The sequence below is a fragment of the Ranitomeya imitator genome, chromosome 3 (assembly GCF_032444005.1).
Source record: "Ranitomeya imitator isolate aRanImi1 chromosome 3, aRanImi1.pri, whole genome shotgun sequence".
Taxonomy (NCBI): Eukaryota; Metazoa; Chordata; class Amphibia; order Anura; family Dendrobatidae; genus Ranitomeya; species Ranitomeya imitator.
The window spans coordinates 571,832,816-571,845,394 of NC_091284.1; the positions used below are offsets into that span (position 1 = coordinate 571,832,816).

Sequence of the window (12,579 nt, forward strand, 5' to 3'; positions counted from 1 at the left end):
AATACTGTGATTTTTTTTATTTTTTCAATTATTTTTAACATTATATCTGGTTACTATTGATGCCGCATAGGCAGCATCAATAGTAAAAAGAGAAAGAGAGCGAGCGAGAGAGAATTTCCCTGATGGGAAATTCTCCCACGCATACCCAGTTTAAAAAGACAGGACCCGTCGCTGGATTCCTGCTTTTCACAGTCAGCGACGCATCCTGCGCCCATAGGCTTCCATTGTAGCCAGTGACGGGCAACGCAGGATGCGTCGCTGACCGATTTTTTGACGTGCAGAAAAAATGTTCCTCTGAACATTTTCTCTGCCCAACGGACCGTTTTTTTACTAAGGATCCAGTGCACGACGGATGAAACGGATGGCCATCCATCACAATCCGTCGCTAATACAAGTCTATGAGAAAATGAGGGATCCTGCAAATTTTTTTGAAGGATCCTGCATTCTCAAAAATTGACGGATTGTGACGGGAGTGTGAAAGAGGCCTAACACAGGATGAGAAAAAAACGGATGCACAGATGCAACACAAATGACATAAGGATAAAAATATTTTTTTCCCACAGATGTAAACATAAAGATGTGTGCCTGTAGCCTAATAAAGAAATCTGCATGATGTCTGTGAGTAGATACATTCTTGCTTACATATAGAGCCTATACTGGTATATGCACATATATATGTCTTTTTCAGGTGGGCACACTTTAAAACCCACCTGAGAAATCGCTTAACGAATACTAAAAAGAAAGAATATATGCACTGAAATGTCAATAAGACTTGCTGTTTACATGTTCAGTCTTTTTGAGTTTCTCTTATCTGCATAAGGCTTTGAAAACCATGAATCAGCTTAAAGAACTGACCTGGCCATTCTTCTGGTGGCTTCCGCTTGGAAACCACTCACTATGTTATACATAGAAGCAAAAAAAATAACACTTACTGCAAAGTTGCCACAAAAAATAACAAAGAGGATCCCTAAAAACATGCTTAACAAATAATAACTGAGGCAGTGAGGGGGATCATATACAGTGGGAAAAAAAAGTATTTAGTCAGCGACCAATTGTGCAAGTTCTCCCAGTTAAAAAGATAAGAGAGGCCTGTAATTGACATAATAGGTAGACCACAACTATGAGAGTCAAAATGAGAGATTTATTTTGCAAATTATGGTCGAAAATAAGTATTTGGTCATTAACAAAAATTCATCTCAATATTTTATTATATATCCTTTGTTGGCAATGACAGTGGTCAAACGTTTTCTGTAAGTCTTCACAAGGTTGGCACACACTGTTGGTGGTATGTTGGCCCATTCTTACATGCAGATCTCCTCTGGAGCAGTAGTTTTGGGCCTGTCGCTGGGCAACATGAACTTTCAACTCCCTCCAAAGGTTTTAGATGGGTTTGAGATCTGGACACTGGCTAGACCACTCCAGGACCTTCATATGCTTCTTACGAAGCCACTCCTTCATTGCCCTGGCGGTGTGCTTGGGATCATTATTATGCTGAAAGACCCATCCACGTTTCATCTTCAATGCCCTTGCTGATGGAAGGAGGTGTGCACTCAAAATCTCACAATACATGGCCCCATTCATTCTTTCATGTACATGGATCAGTCGTCCTGGTCCCTTTGCAGAGAAACAGCTCCAAAGCATGATGTTGACACCCCCATGCTTCACAGTAGGTATGGTGTTCTTTGGATGCATCTCAGCATTTTGTCTCCTCCAAACACGATGAGTTTTGTTTCTACCAAACAGTTTTACTTTGGTTTCATCAGACCATATTACATTCTCCCAATTCTCTTCTGGATAATCCAAATGCTCTCTGGCAAACTTCAGATGGGCCCGGACATGTACTGGCTTAAGCAGGGGGACACGTCGGGCACTACTGCAGGATCTGAATCCCTGACGACGTAGTGTATTACTGATGGCAGCCTTTGTTACGATGGTCACAGCTCTATTCAGATAATTCACTAGGCCCCCCCATGTGGTTCTGGGATTTCTGCTCACCGTTCTTGTGATCATTTTGACCCCACCGGGTGAGATCTTGCATGGAGCCCCAGATCGAGGGAGATTATCAGTGGTCTTGTATGTCTTCCATTTTCTTATTATTGCTCCAAAAGTTGATTTCATCACACCAAGCTGCTTGCCTATTGCAGATTCAGTCCTCCCAGCATGGTGCAGGGCTATAATTTTTTTTCTGGTGGCCTTCGACAGCTCTTTGGTCTACACCATGGTGGAGTTTGGAGTGTGACTGTTTGAGGTTGTGGACAGGTGTCTTTTATACTGATAACAAGTTCAAAAAGGTGCCATTACTACAAGTAATGAGTGGAGGACAGAGGAGCATCTTAAAGAAGTTACAGGTCTGTGAGAGCCAGAAATCTTGCATGTTTTTAGGTGACAAAATAATTATTTTCCACCATATTTTGCAAAACAAATCTTGTCAAAGCAGACAAGGTGATTTTCTGGATTTGTTTTCTCATTTTGACTCTCATAGTTGTGGTCTACCTATGATGTCAATTACAGGCCTCTCTCATCTTTTTAAGTGGGAGAACTTGCACAATTGGTCGCTGACTAAATTCTTTTTTCCCCACTATACGAGGGTCATCACGTGTCACCCGAGATGTGCATAGAAACATGCTGAACTCACTGGAGAGCATTGTAATTACAGCCACAGCTGTAGTAAAAATGCAAAGTAAAAGAGAGTGTGGACTTGGTCAAGCTTGGATTAAGAAAACCTGACACGGGCTTTTATTTTTTTCTCCTATATTATCGGGCGCGTTTGGTGTGTATGGTGGAGACATCATATCATGTGAGGGGTTGTGGGGGACATCATAAGGTTTGGGGAGCTTTGAGGCACTAAACTGTATGGAAGGCTGTGGGGACAATACTGTGCATAGGAAGTTGTGCAGGCCTCATGCTGGACTATGTGGGTGTAAGGTACTAGTAGGAACGTGGGATGAAGTGACGGACAGGAGGCAGAGCAAGGGTTAACATGTTTATTTACAATGAAATACTCCACGCAGGGAGGTAAAGAGTAAAACAGTATAAATGGCAAAGTGAAATACAACCGTTCAAATAACAACAGTTTGGTAGCTCGGTAGCAAGCGTACCAGGAAGTCCCAAAACTACAGCTCCTGCTGTGAACTCAATAGCACCGGCAACGGTGGGTGCAATTTTTTTTGTGAATGATGCTGTAGTCGATGGTCCGTCTTCTGGCGGCAGTTGTCAATCTATGGGACCTTCCACTGCCCCTAGCCCATATACTGCAGTGACTAATAAAGGTAGGGGCCACAGTCCTGTATGAGCCCAACGTAGTTCCTAAACTATCTTCAATGGAAAATTCAGGTCACAAATGTCAAGGCAACTATCTGCTGACAACGTCAGGGCACAAGTGTCAGTCTCATATGCGGTCTCTCTTGGGCAGCGCTTGTGCGGTACTCACAGTCACGTAGTATACAGCACCCGGTTCTGTGGCAGTCACTGGACACACTGCACGTCCCGCTCTCCCTGGTCCCCGCTGTTGGCGACGGGCGACGGCGGACGCTGGTCTGCGTGGCATTGGTGCTCCCAGGACAGAGCACTCCTCTTTGTGGCTGCTGCAACACCTGGCTCAGCTCTGCTCTGTGGGTATGGCTCTGCACTGCTCTGGACGGTTCTGCTCCGCACAGCTCTCTCTGCAGTCGACGGGGGCTTCTTCTATGTGGCCATGCAGGTCCTCTCTGGTTGGGGCAGCAGAGCACGCTGCTCACCACTCTGCGCACTGCTCTCTGTGCTGCCCTCTGCACTGCTCTGCATTGGCGCCAGACTCCCCTGCTTTGCGCGCTTTCTCATCTTATGCCCCCAACGCTGCACGCCCTTTTCTGGTTCTCCCCGCCCCCCTTCATCAGCAGAGAGGTCCTTCTCACTCAGGTTTCCCTCAGGCAGCAGGGGACGGTCTGCCCCCTTCAAGCTTCCACCTGGGAACAGAGGATGCAGCCTTTTTAGTTTTGGACCCGACATGCAGGTACCCATGGTCCGGTCGACCTCCCTACATTCCCCCTCTCATTTAGATTGCCATTCCATAGGCGAAAACTCTTCCACTATACTCTTCTGAGGGCCGACAGATGCCCACAATTTTCGCAACCACTCCTGCCTCTTCTGCAGGTAAGGCTCATAATGGTCACTTCAAACTTCGGGTGGAGTGATAGTTCATCCAGGTCCCCTGGAGCAGCAATCTCCAAGGCCTGTTCCTCTTCTGGGTCCACATACAGTAAGTTTACAAAAGTTTGGACACACCTTCTAATTTAAAGATTTTTCTTTATTTTCCATGACTATGAAAATTGTACATTCACACTGAAGGCATCAAAACTATGAATTAACACATGTGGAATTATATACTTAACAAAAAAGTGAGAAACAACTGAAATTATGTCTCATTTTCTAAGTAGCCACCTTTTGCTTTGATGACTGCTTTGCACACTCTTGGCATTCTCTTTATGAGCTTCAAGAGGTAGTCACCGGGAATGGTTTTCACTTCACAGGTGTGCCCTGTCAGGTTTAATAAGTGGGATTTCTTGCCTTATAAATGGGGTTGGGACCATCAGTTGGGTTGTGCAGAAGTCTGGTGGATACACAGCTGTCCTGTCAGCAGTTTTGACCGATATAAGTTACGGCCATCACCTTTCAGGGTTATATGCAGCATTCTATGATGCTGTATATAAGCCCTCAAGCTGACCTCTAAGAACTGAAAAATAAGTTTTAGTATACTCACCTGCGTGGCGATCCAGTCTGATGGGTGTCGCTGATCTTGGTCGCCGCCTCCCATCTTCTTATGATCGCCGCCCTCCTGCTTGCTTCTTGTGGATGACACGACCCTACATCATCCGCTCAGGCTCCCCTGCATCGCGCTCCTGAACAGGTGTACTTCTCTGCCCTGTTGAAGGCAGAGCAATGTACTGCGGTTCACAGGTGCCGGGGCTCTTTGACCTTTTCCAACACCTGCGTACTACAGTACTTTGCTCTGCCGTCAACAGGGTAGTGAAGTATGCCTGCGCAGGAGCGCGATGCCAGGGAGCCTGTGTGGATGATGCAGGGTCGCATTATCCACAAGAAGCAAGCAGGAGGGCAAAATCATAAGAAGATGGGAGGCGCTGAACAAAGAGCAGTGACACCCATCGGACCAAGACCAGCGACACCCATCGGACCGGACCACCCCGCAGGTGAGTATAATAAAACTTATTTTTCAGTTCTTCCAGGTCGGGTTGAGGCTTATATACAGTATTAGAGAATGCTGTATATAATGCCTGACAGGTGACGGCCATATCTTATATTGACCAAAACTGCTGACAGGTTTACTTTGAAGGAGACAAAGGAGGATTATTATTACAAGGAGGACCAGGGGGACATTATTTTTGTAGGTTGCTGTATAGCTGTAAGGAAGCAAGGGAAGCATTAATATTACGAAGAAGTACAAAGAAAGTATTATTACTGTGTGGGGGCACTGCAGGTATTCTTACTGTCTAAGGCACAGAAATGACATTATTACTGTCTAAGGCACTGGTTATAGCACTATATCGCTTGTGTAGAGATGGGGGAATATGAAGACGGGCTGGAAAAGCAGTAAGCAGAAGGTATCTGTAAGAGTTACAATTTGCAGGGACTAGTTATAAATGGAAAAAACAGTCATGGTGTCACGATTCGACTGGCGAGTGACCTGGGACCGGGGAACCTTTCCTGGCCCTAACACTAGGGTGCACCCTAGATCCCCTGCTCTCCGGTATACTTCAGATGGCGAAGACGCCGGGCCTCCGCCCTAGCCCTATCTCCTAGATTAGCCCTTCGTCTGCTCCCTTCCCCCATCCAGGGAAGAGGGGGCGCTACTGTGCACCACAGTACACCAGCCGACAGACAGGGTAACAAAGACAAGGGTAAACTGAAAATTCTACACACAAAAAAATACGCACACATATAACAGAGGTATTCACCAGGGTGTGTAGGAAGGGGAAGAAAGCAAAACAGGGAAGGATAAGGAATTACCAAGCGTACAAACCAGCCAACAATCACTAATAAACTCCTCCAGCTCTCCTTTTCAAAACCAACTTCTACCACTCCTATGTCTGCAGCAACTGCTAACTCTGACGACGACTTGGTAATCGAGCCCATATTTTATAGGGAAAAGAAGTAGCTAACAGAGCACAGCTGAATGCAGGAATTTCCAACATGGCTGATTAACCCCTGTTCTGCTGGAATAAATAAACATGTTTAATACACTGGAGAAGTGCTTCTTCTCAGCGGCGGAGTAGGAGCCACTAGATGCTGCAGTCTTCTGGCTCCACTCCGTTGCAGTAACCCCATGACACCTCGCAGTTATGACTGAATGGAAAGGGGAAAATGAATGACAATCAGCAATCACACGGAGAACCTCTACCTTATACGCATATATGGTCTGCAGAGCTATGGTATAAAACTGATGTTACCATTATTTTGTCAATGTATGGTGGTAATATGAGTCCTAGTACAGTGGTTTTAATTAATGATCAGTATGTAGTATTTATTATTATTATTATTATTATTATATATTGAGTAGCAATAGCTTGAGTGGAAATACAAGTCTTGTAGTAAATCTTTTTTTTCTAGGTAATTTTTACTAAAATAGATCCCCAATCTGGAAAAGGGTGTGGAAACAGCATGCCATCAAGGGCTGAATTTCAGTCCCAGTCTGCCCCTGCTCTCCAAGCTGAGTGACAGATATCATCATCCACTGTTGGTACATCAGTACTACCCTATGAAGTGCTGATGTTGCTTTTTTGTTCTACACTATAAGGCCTCCTTCACACATCCGTATAAAACACAAACGTGAAAAATCAGGTATCATTGTCATCAGTGTGTCATCAGTGTACCGTCCATGTGTTTACTTTTACCACGGGCCAATAGACTTGTATTGGTCCTTGTCATCCAAAAAAAAATGGACACGACTCCAGGTGTTTTGCACAGACACACGGTTCATGTAAAATCACAGATATCTGCACAGTACCATAGATTACAATGGTTATGTGTGCTATCCGTGAAAAAAACGGATACCACAGGTACTGGAAACACGAATGTGTGAAGGAGCTGCGCAGCTACGAAGTTCTAGTTTTTTCATGTACTTCTATCACATGAATAAACTGCTACCTCTACTTCTTTCATTGTGGAGACACACAGTCCCATTCCCGAATATAGGGAGGAAAGTAGTTGAGCCCCCAGGGATCAGCAAAGAGGCATTTTATACAGTTAATAACACTATATTCTGTGCTTCATGACCTTGTGTCCATGGCACTTTGCATGAAATCCATTACAGCATAATACAGAGATAATGCTAGATACTTCAGAAAAATAATCTATTGCAAAACAAAGATGAAACTTACTTGGAAAAGCTTAAAATAGTAGCAAAAAACATGGTCTCCCATTAAATTGTTTCTTGCAAACTCTTGACTAGTCTCTGCAATCTTTTTAGCCTGTAAATAAATATAAAAAGGAATTAAATAAAACACATAGATTTAATCATAGGAGAAATGAAGCGTTACCGCAACCATTGAAAAAAAAAAAATACCGTAAGTGATCTGAGCAAAGAAATAAGAGGAAGAAGAGGGGCTGAAAACAGTCAGCAGGGGTGGATTGTTTGAAAAGAAGTCATTTTAAGAAAGGATTCTAAAACCTCTCTTGTGGAAAGACACTTTGCAGTGCCAAATATTATATGGTACAAGCTCTGGCAATATGCTGGGAGGCCACTATGGCCGTGTCCCACGTGCGGAAATGCTGTGTTTACAGCAAAGTACGCAAAATACATGTGCTCAGTTTACTGCATTTCTGTTACTTTTCGGTGCGTTTTCATTTTTCACACTTATTTAACCAGTTAACCCCCAAGGGTGGTTTGCACGTTAATGACCGGGCCAATTTTTACATTTCTGACCACTGTCCCTTTATGAGGTTATAACTCTGGAACGCTTCAATGGATCCCGGTGATTCTGACATTGTTTTCTCGTGACATATTGTACTTCATGTTAGTCGTAAAATTTCCTTGACATTAATTGTGTTTATTTGTGGAAAAAAATGGAAATTTGGCGAAAATTTTTTACATTTTGAAATTTTCCAACTTTGAATTTTTATGCCCTTAAATCAGAGATATGTCACACAAAATAGTTAATAAGTAACATTTCCCACATGTCTACTTTACATCAGCACAATTTTGGAACCAAAAGTTTTTTTTTGTTAGGGAGTTATAAGGGTTAAAAGTTGACCAGCAATTTCTCATTTTAACAACACGATTTTTTTTTAGGGACCACATCACATTTGAAGTCATTTTGAGGGGTCTATATGATAGAAAATACTCAAGTGTGACACCATTCTAAAAACTGCACCCCTCAAGGTTCTCAAACTCACATTCAAAATTTTTATTAACTCTTCAGGTGTTTCACAGGAAATTTTTGAATGTTTAAAAAAAAATTAACATTTAACTTTTTTTTACACAAAAAATTAACTTCAGATCCAATTTGTTTTATTTTACCAAGGGTAACAGGGGGAATCGGACCCCAAAAGTTGTTGAACAATTTGTCCTGAGTACGCAGATACCCCATATGTGGGAGCACTGTTTGGGCGCATAGCAGAGCTTGGAAGGGAAGGAGCGCCATTTGACTTTCCAATGCAAAATTGGCTGGAATTGAGAAAGGACACCATGTCACGTTTGCAGAGCCCCTGATTTGCCTAAACAGTGGAAACCCCCCACAAGTGACACCATTTTGGAAAGTAGACCCCCTAAGGAACTTATCTAGATGTGTTGTGGGAACTTTGAACTCCCAAGTGTTTCACTACAGTTTATAACGCAGAGCCGTGAAAATAAAAAATCTTTTTTTTTCCACAAAAATGATTTTTTAGCCCCCAGTTTTGTATTTTCCCAAGGGTAACAGGAGAAATATATACAGTGGGGCAAAAAAGTATTTAGTCAGTCAGCAATAGTGCAAGTTCCACCACTTAAAAAGATGAGAGGCGTCTGTAATTTACATCATAGGTAGACCTCAACTATGGGAGACAAACTGAGAAAAAAAAATCCAGAAAATCACATTGTCTGTTTTTTTAACAATTTATTTGCATATTATGGTGGAAAATAAGTATTTGGTCAGAAACAAAATTTAATCTCAATACTTTGTAATATATCCTTTGTTGGCAATGACAGAGGTCAAACGTTTTCTGAAAGTCTTCGCAAGGTTGCCACACACTGTTGTTGGTATGTTAGCCCATTCCTCCATGCAGATCTCCTCTAGAGCAGTGATGTTTTTGGCTTTTCGCTTGGCAACACGGACTTTCAACTCCCTCCAAAGGTTTTCTATAGGGTTGAGATCTGGAGACTGGCTAGGCCACTCCAGGACCTTGAAATGCTTCTTACGAAGCCACTCCTTCGTTGCCCTGGCGGTGTGCTTTGGATCATTGTCATGTTGAAAGACCCAGCCACGTTTCATCTTCAATGCCCTTGCTGATGGAAGGAGGTTTGCACTCAAAATCTCACGATGCATGGCCCCATTCATTCTTTCATGTACCCGGATCATTCGTCCTGGCCCCTTTGCAGAGAAACAGCCCCAAAGCATGATGTTTCCACCACCATGCTTTACAGTAGGTATGGTGTTTGATGGATGCAACTCAGTATTCTTTTTCCTCCAAACATGACAAGTTGTGTTTCTACCAAACAGTTCCAGTTTGGTTTCATCAGACCATAGGACATTCTCCCAAAACTCCTCTGGATCATCCAAATGCTCTCTAGCAAACGTCAGACGGGCCCGGACATGTACTGGCTTAAGCAGTGGGACACGTCTGGCACTGCAGGATCTGAATCCATGGTGGCGTAGTGTGTTACTTATGGTAGGCCTTGTTACATTGGTCCCAGCTCTCTGCAGTTCATTCACTAGGTCCCCCCGCGTGGTTCTGGGATTTTTGCTCACTGTTCTTGTGATCATTCTGACCCCACGGGGTGGGATTTTGCGTGGAGCCCCAGATCGAGGGAGATTATCAGTGGTCTTGTATGTCTTCCATTTTCTAATTATTGCTCCCACTGTTGATTTTTTCACTCCAAGCTGGTTGGCTATAGCAGATTCAGTCTTCCCAGCCTGGTCCAGGGCTACAATTTTGTTTCTGGTGTCCTTTGACAGCTCTGTGTTCTTCACCATAGTGGAGTTTGGAGTCAGACTGTTTGAGGGTGTGCACAGGTGTCTTTTTATACTGATAACAAGTTTAAACAGGTGCCATTACTACAGGTAATGAGTGGAGGAAAGAGGAGACTCCTAAAGAAGAAGTTACAGGTCTGTGAGAGCCAGAAATCTTGATTGTTTGTTTCTGACCAAATACTTATTTTCCACCATAATATGCAAATAAAATGTTAAAAAAACAGACAATGTGATTTTCTGGATTTTTTTTTCTCAGTTTGTCTCCCATAGTTGAGGTCTACCTATGATGTAAATTACAGACGCCTCTCATCTTTTTAAGTGGTGGAACTTGCACTATTGCTGACTGACTAAATACTTTTTTGCCCCACTGTATCTATATGAAAAACACACATGCAGTATGATTGCATGTATACTGTGCAGTTCTTTCGTTTACATGATGACATAAATTCATCAGAAAAAAAAACGTGTCTGAAAATGGCACGATCTGATAGCTGCTACGGCGCCATCTTAGGGCGGTTTCACACGTCAGTGCCTCTGGCACGTGTAGCGACAGTGTGGGAAAGTTTCTGAATATTTTCCCACGCTACAGAGTTCATATGAGTTCATGCCGCTAGGGTCACTAGTCACCGAAGCTCCGGCCTCTGCATTTCATTCCTTCCCCAGTCGTTTACAGCTGGGAGAGGCCGCATTAGCAGCGATCCCGGTTGTAAACTATTTTACCCCTTGAGATGGATTTACATCGTGGGACTTGACTGTACGGCGCACAGGTATGGGATATTGTTGCTTTTTTATTTTGAAATTGAGTGTGCAATAAAGAAATAAAAAACCTGTGTGTTTCATTATTTCATTAAAATACTTTTTTCTTAGTGTGTGTATGTGTGTTTTATTAACTCTTTCACAACTGTGGGATTAGTAATGGATAGGTGTCGTACAATAGCAAGGTGACTAACCTATTATTACCCCATATGCCAATGCAACAGGGCAGTGGAAAGAAACGGGTAAAGCTCCAGAATTGGCGCATCAAATAGATGTGCCTTTTCTGGGCAGCGGCGGGCTGCTTTTTAAAGGCTGGGGGGGGGGGGGGCCATATTCATGGCCTCTTACCAGTCTGAGAATAGCAGCCCGCACCTGTGAGTTTTGCTGGGTTGCTTGGAAAATATAGGTGGGACCCCACGTGGTTTTTTTTTTCACCCCTTCTCCCCTGCTCACACTGCTTTCGGCTGAGCAGGGGAGAGCAGATGACAGCTGGCTTCAGCACCACAAGTAGGGGACAGCAGCTTACTGTAGCGCTGCTTCCTGGCAGCCATACGTGTGGCCCTGATGCGGCACACGGCTGACGCACGTGTGCCACACAGATGTACCACGTGAGCACAGACACAGATATCTCCGGTACCGGAAATATCTGGACGTGTGAAACCGCCCTTAGGCTGGTTTCACACGTCAGTGGCTCCGGTACGTGAGGTGACAGTTTCCTCACGTACCAGAGACACTGACTTACGTAGACACATTGAAATCAATGTGTCTCTGCACATGTCAGCGTGTTTTCACGGACCATGTGTCCGTGTGCAAAACACGGAGACATGTCAGTGTTCGTGGGAGCGCACGGATTACACGGACCCATTAAAGTCAATGGGTCCGTGTAAAACACGTACCGCGCACGGACGTTGTCCGTGTGCAGTCCGTGTGCCGTGCAGGAGACAGCGCTACAGTAAGCGCTGTCCCCTGCATCTGGTGCTGAAGCCGCGATTCATATCTCTCTGCAGCAGCATTTGCTGTAGAGAAGATATGAAAAATCCTTTTTTTTTTTTGTTTCTCGTGTTTAAAATAAAGATCCCTGTCCCCACCCCCCTCCCACCCCCTGTGTGCCCGCCCGCTGTTATTAAAATACTCACCCGGCTCCCTCACAGTGTCCTGTCCTGGCCGCAGCTTCTCCTGTATGCAGTCACGTGGGGCCGCCCATTACAGTCATGAATATGTGGCTCCACCTCCCATAGCTTATCTCTAGCGCTGTCTCCTGCACGGTGCGTATGGTACCCAGTCGGCACACGGGCGGCACACGTGCCGCCCGTGTGCCACACTGATGTGCCACATAAACGCACGGGCACACGGACACGGATAATTCCGGTACCGATTTTTCCGGTACCGGAATTATCTGGACGTGTGGGACTGCCCTTAGAGGAGGAAATTTTTTTTTCTCTAGCAAGATGGCGTGGCCGGTGCCATTTTCAGCCATTTTTTTCCTGATGAACTGATGAATTTATCTTTAGCATGATATAAAGGAGTGAACTGCAGAGAACACATGCAATCATGCTGAAAATGTGAGACATATATATATATATATATATATATATATATATATATATATATTTCTGTATGTAAAATGGGGGGCAGGTCACGGAGAAATACCTGATCAGAACAC

The 12,579-nt window shown here is 44.1% G+C and overlaps 1 protein-coding gene and 1 long non-coding RNA gene across 8 annotated transcripts in view; one reads left to right on the forward strand and one right to left on the reverse strand.

The window, feature by feature from the left end:
- Positions 1-12,579, reverse strand: part of POGLUT2 (protein O-glucosyltransferase 2) — a 279,270-nt gene that overhangs the window by 127,219 nt on the left and 139,472 nt on the right. For all 7 annotated transcript variants that reach the window (XM_069757956.1, XM_069757957.1, XM_069757955.1 and 4 more), the window contains one exon: positions 7,374-7,463. In XM_069757956.1, the coding sequence (XP_069614057.1) occupies positions 7,374-7,463 (90 nt within the window). The remainder of the gene's footprint in view (positions 1-7,373; positions 7,464-12,579) is intronic.
- LOC138670540 (uncharacterized) overlaps positions 1-12,579 on the forward strand; it is a 119,579-nt gene that overhangs the window by 11,510 nt on the left and 95,490 nt on the right. The window lies entirely within an intron of this gene.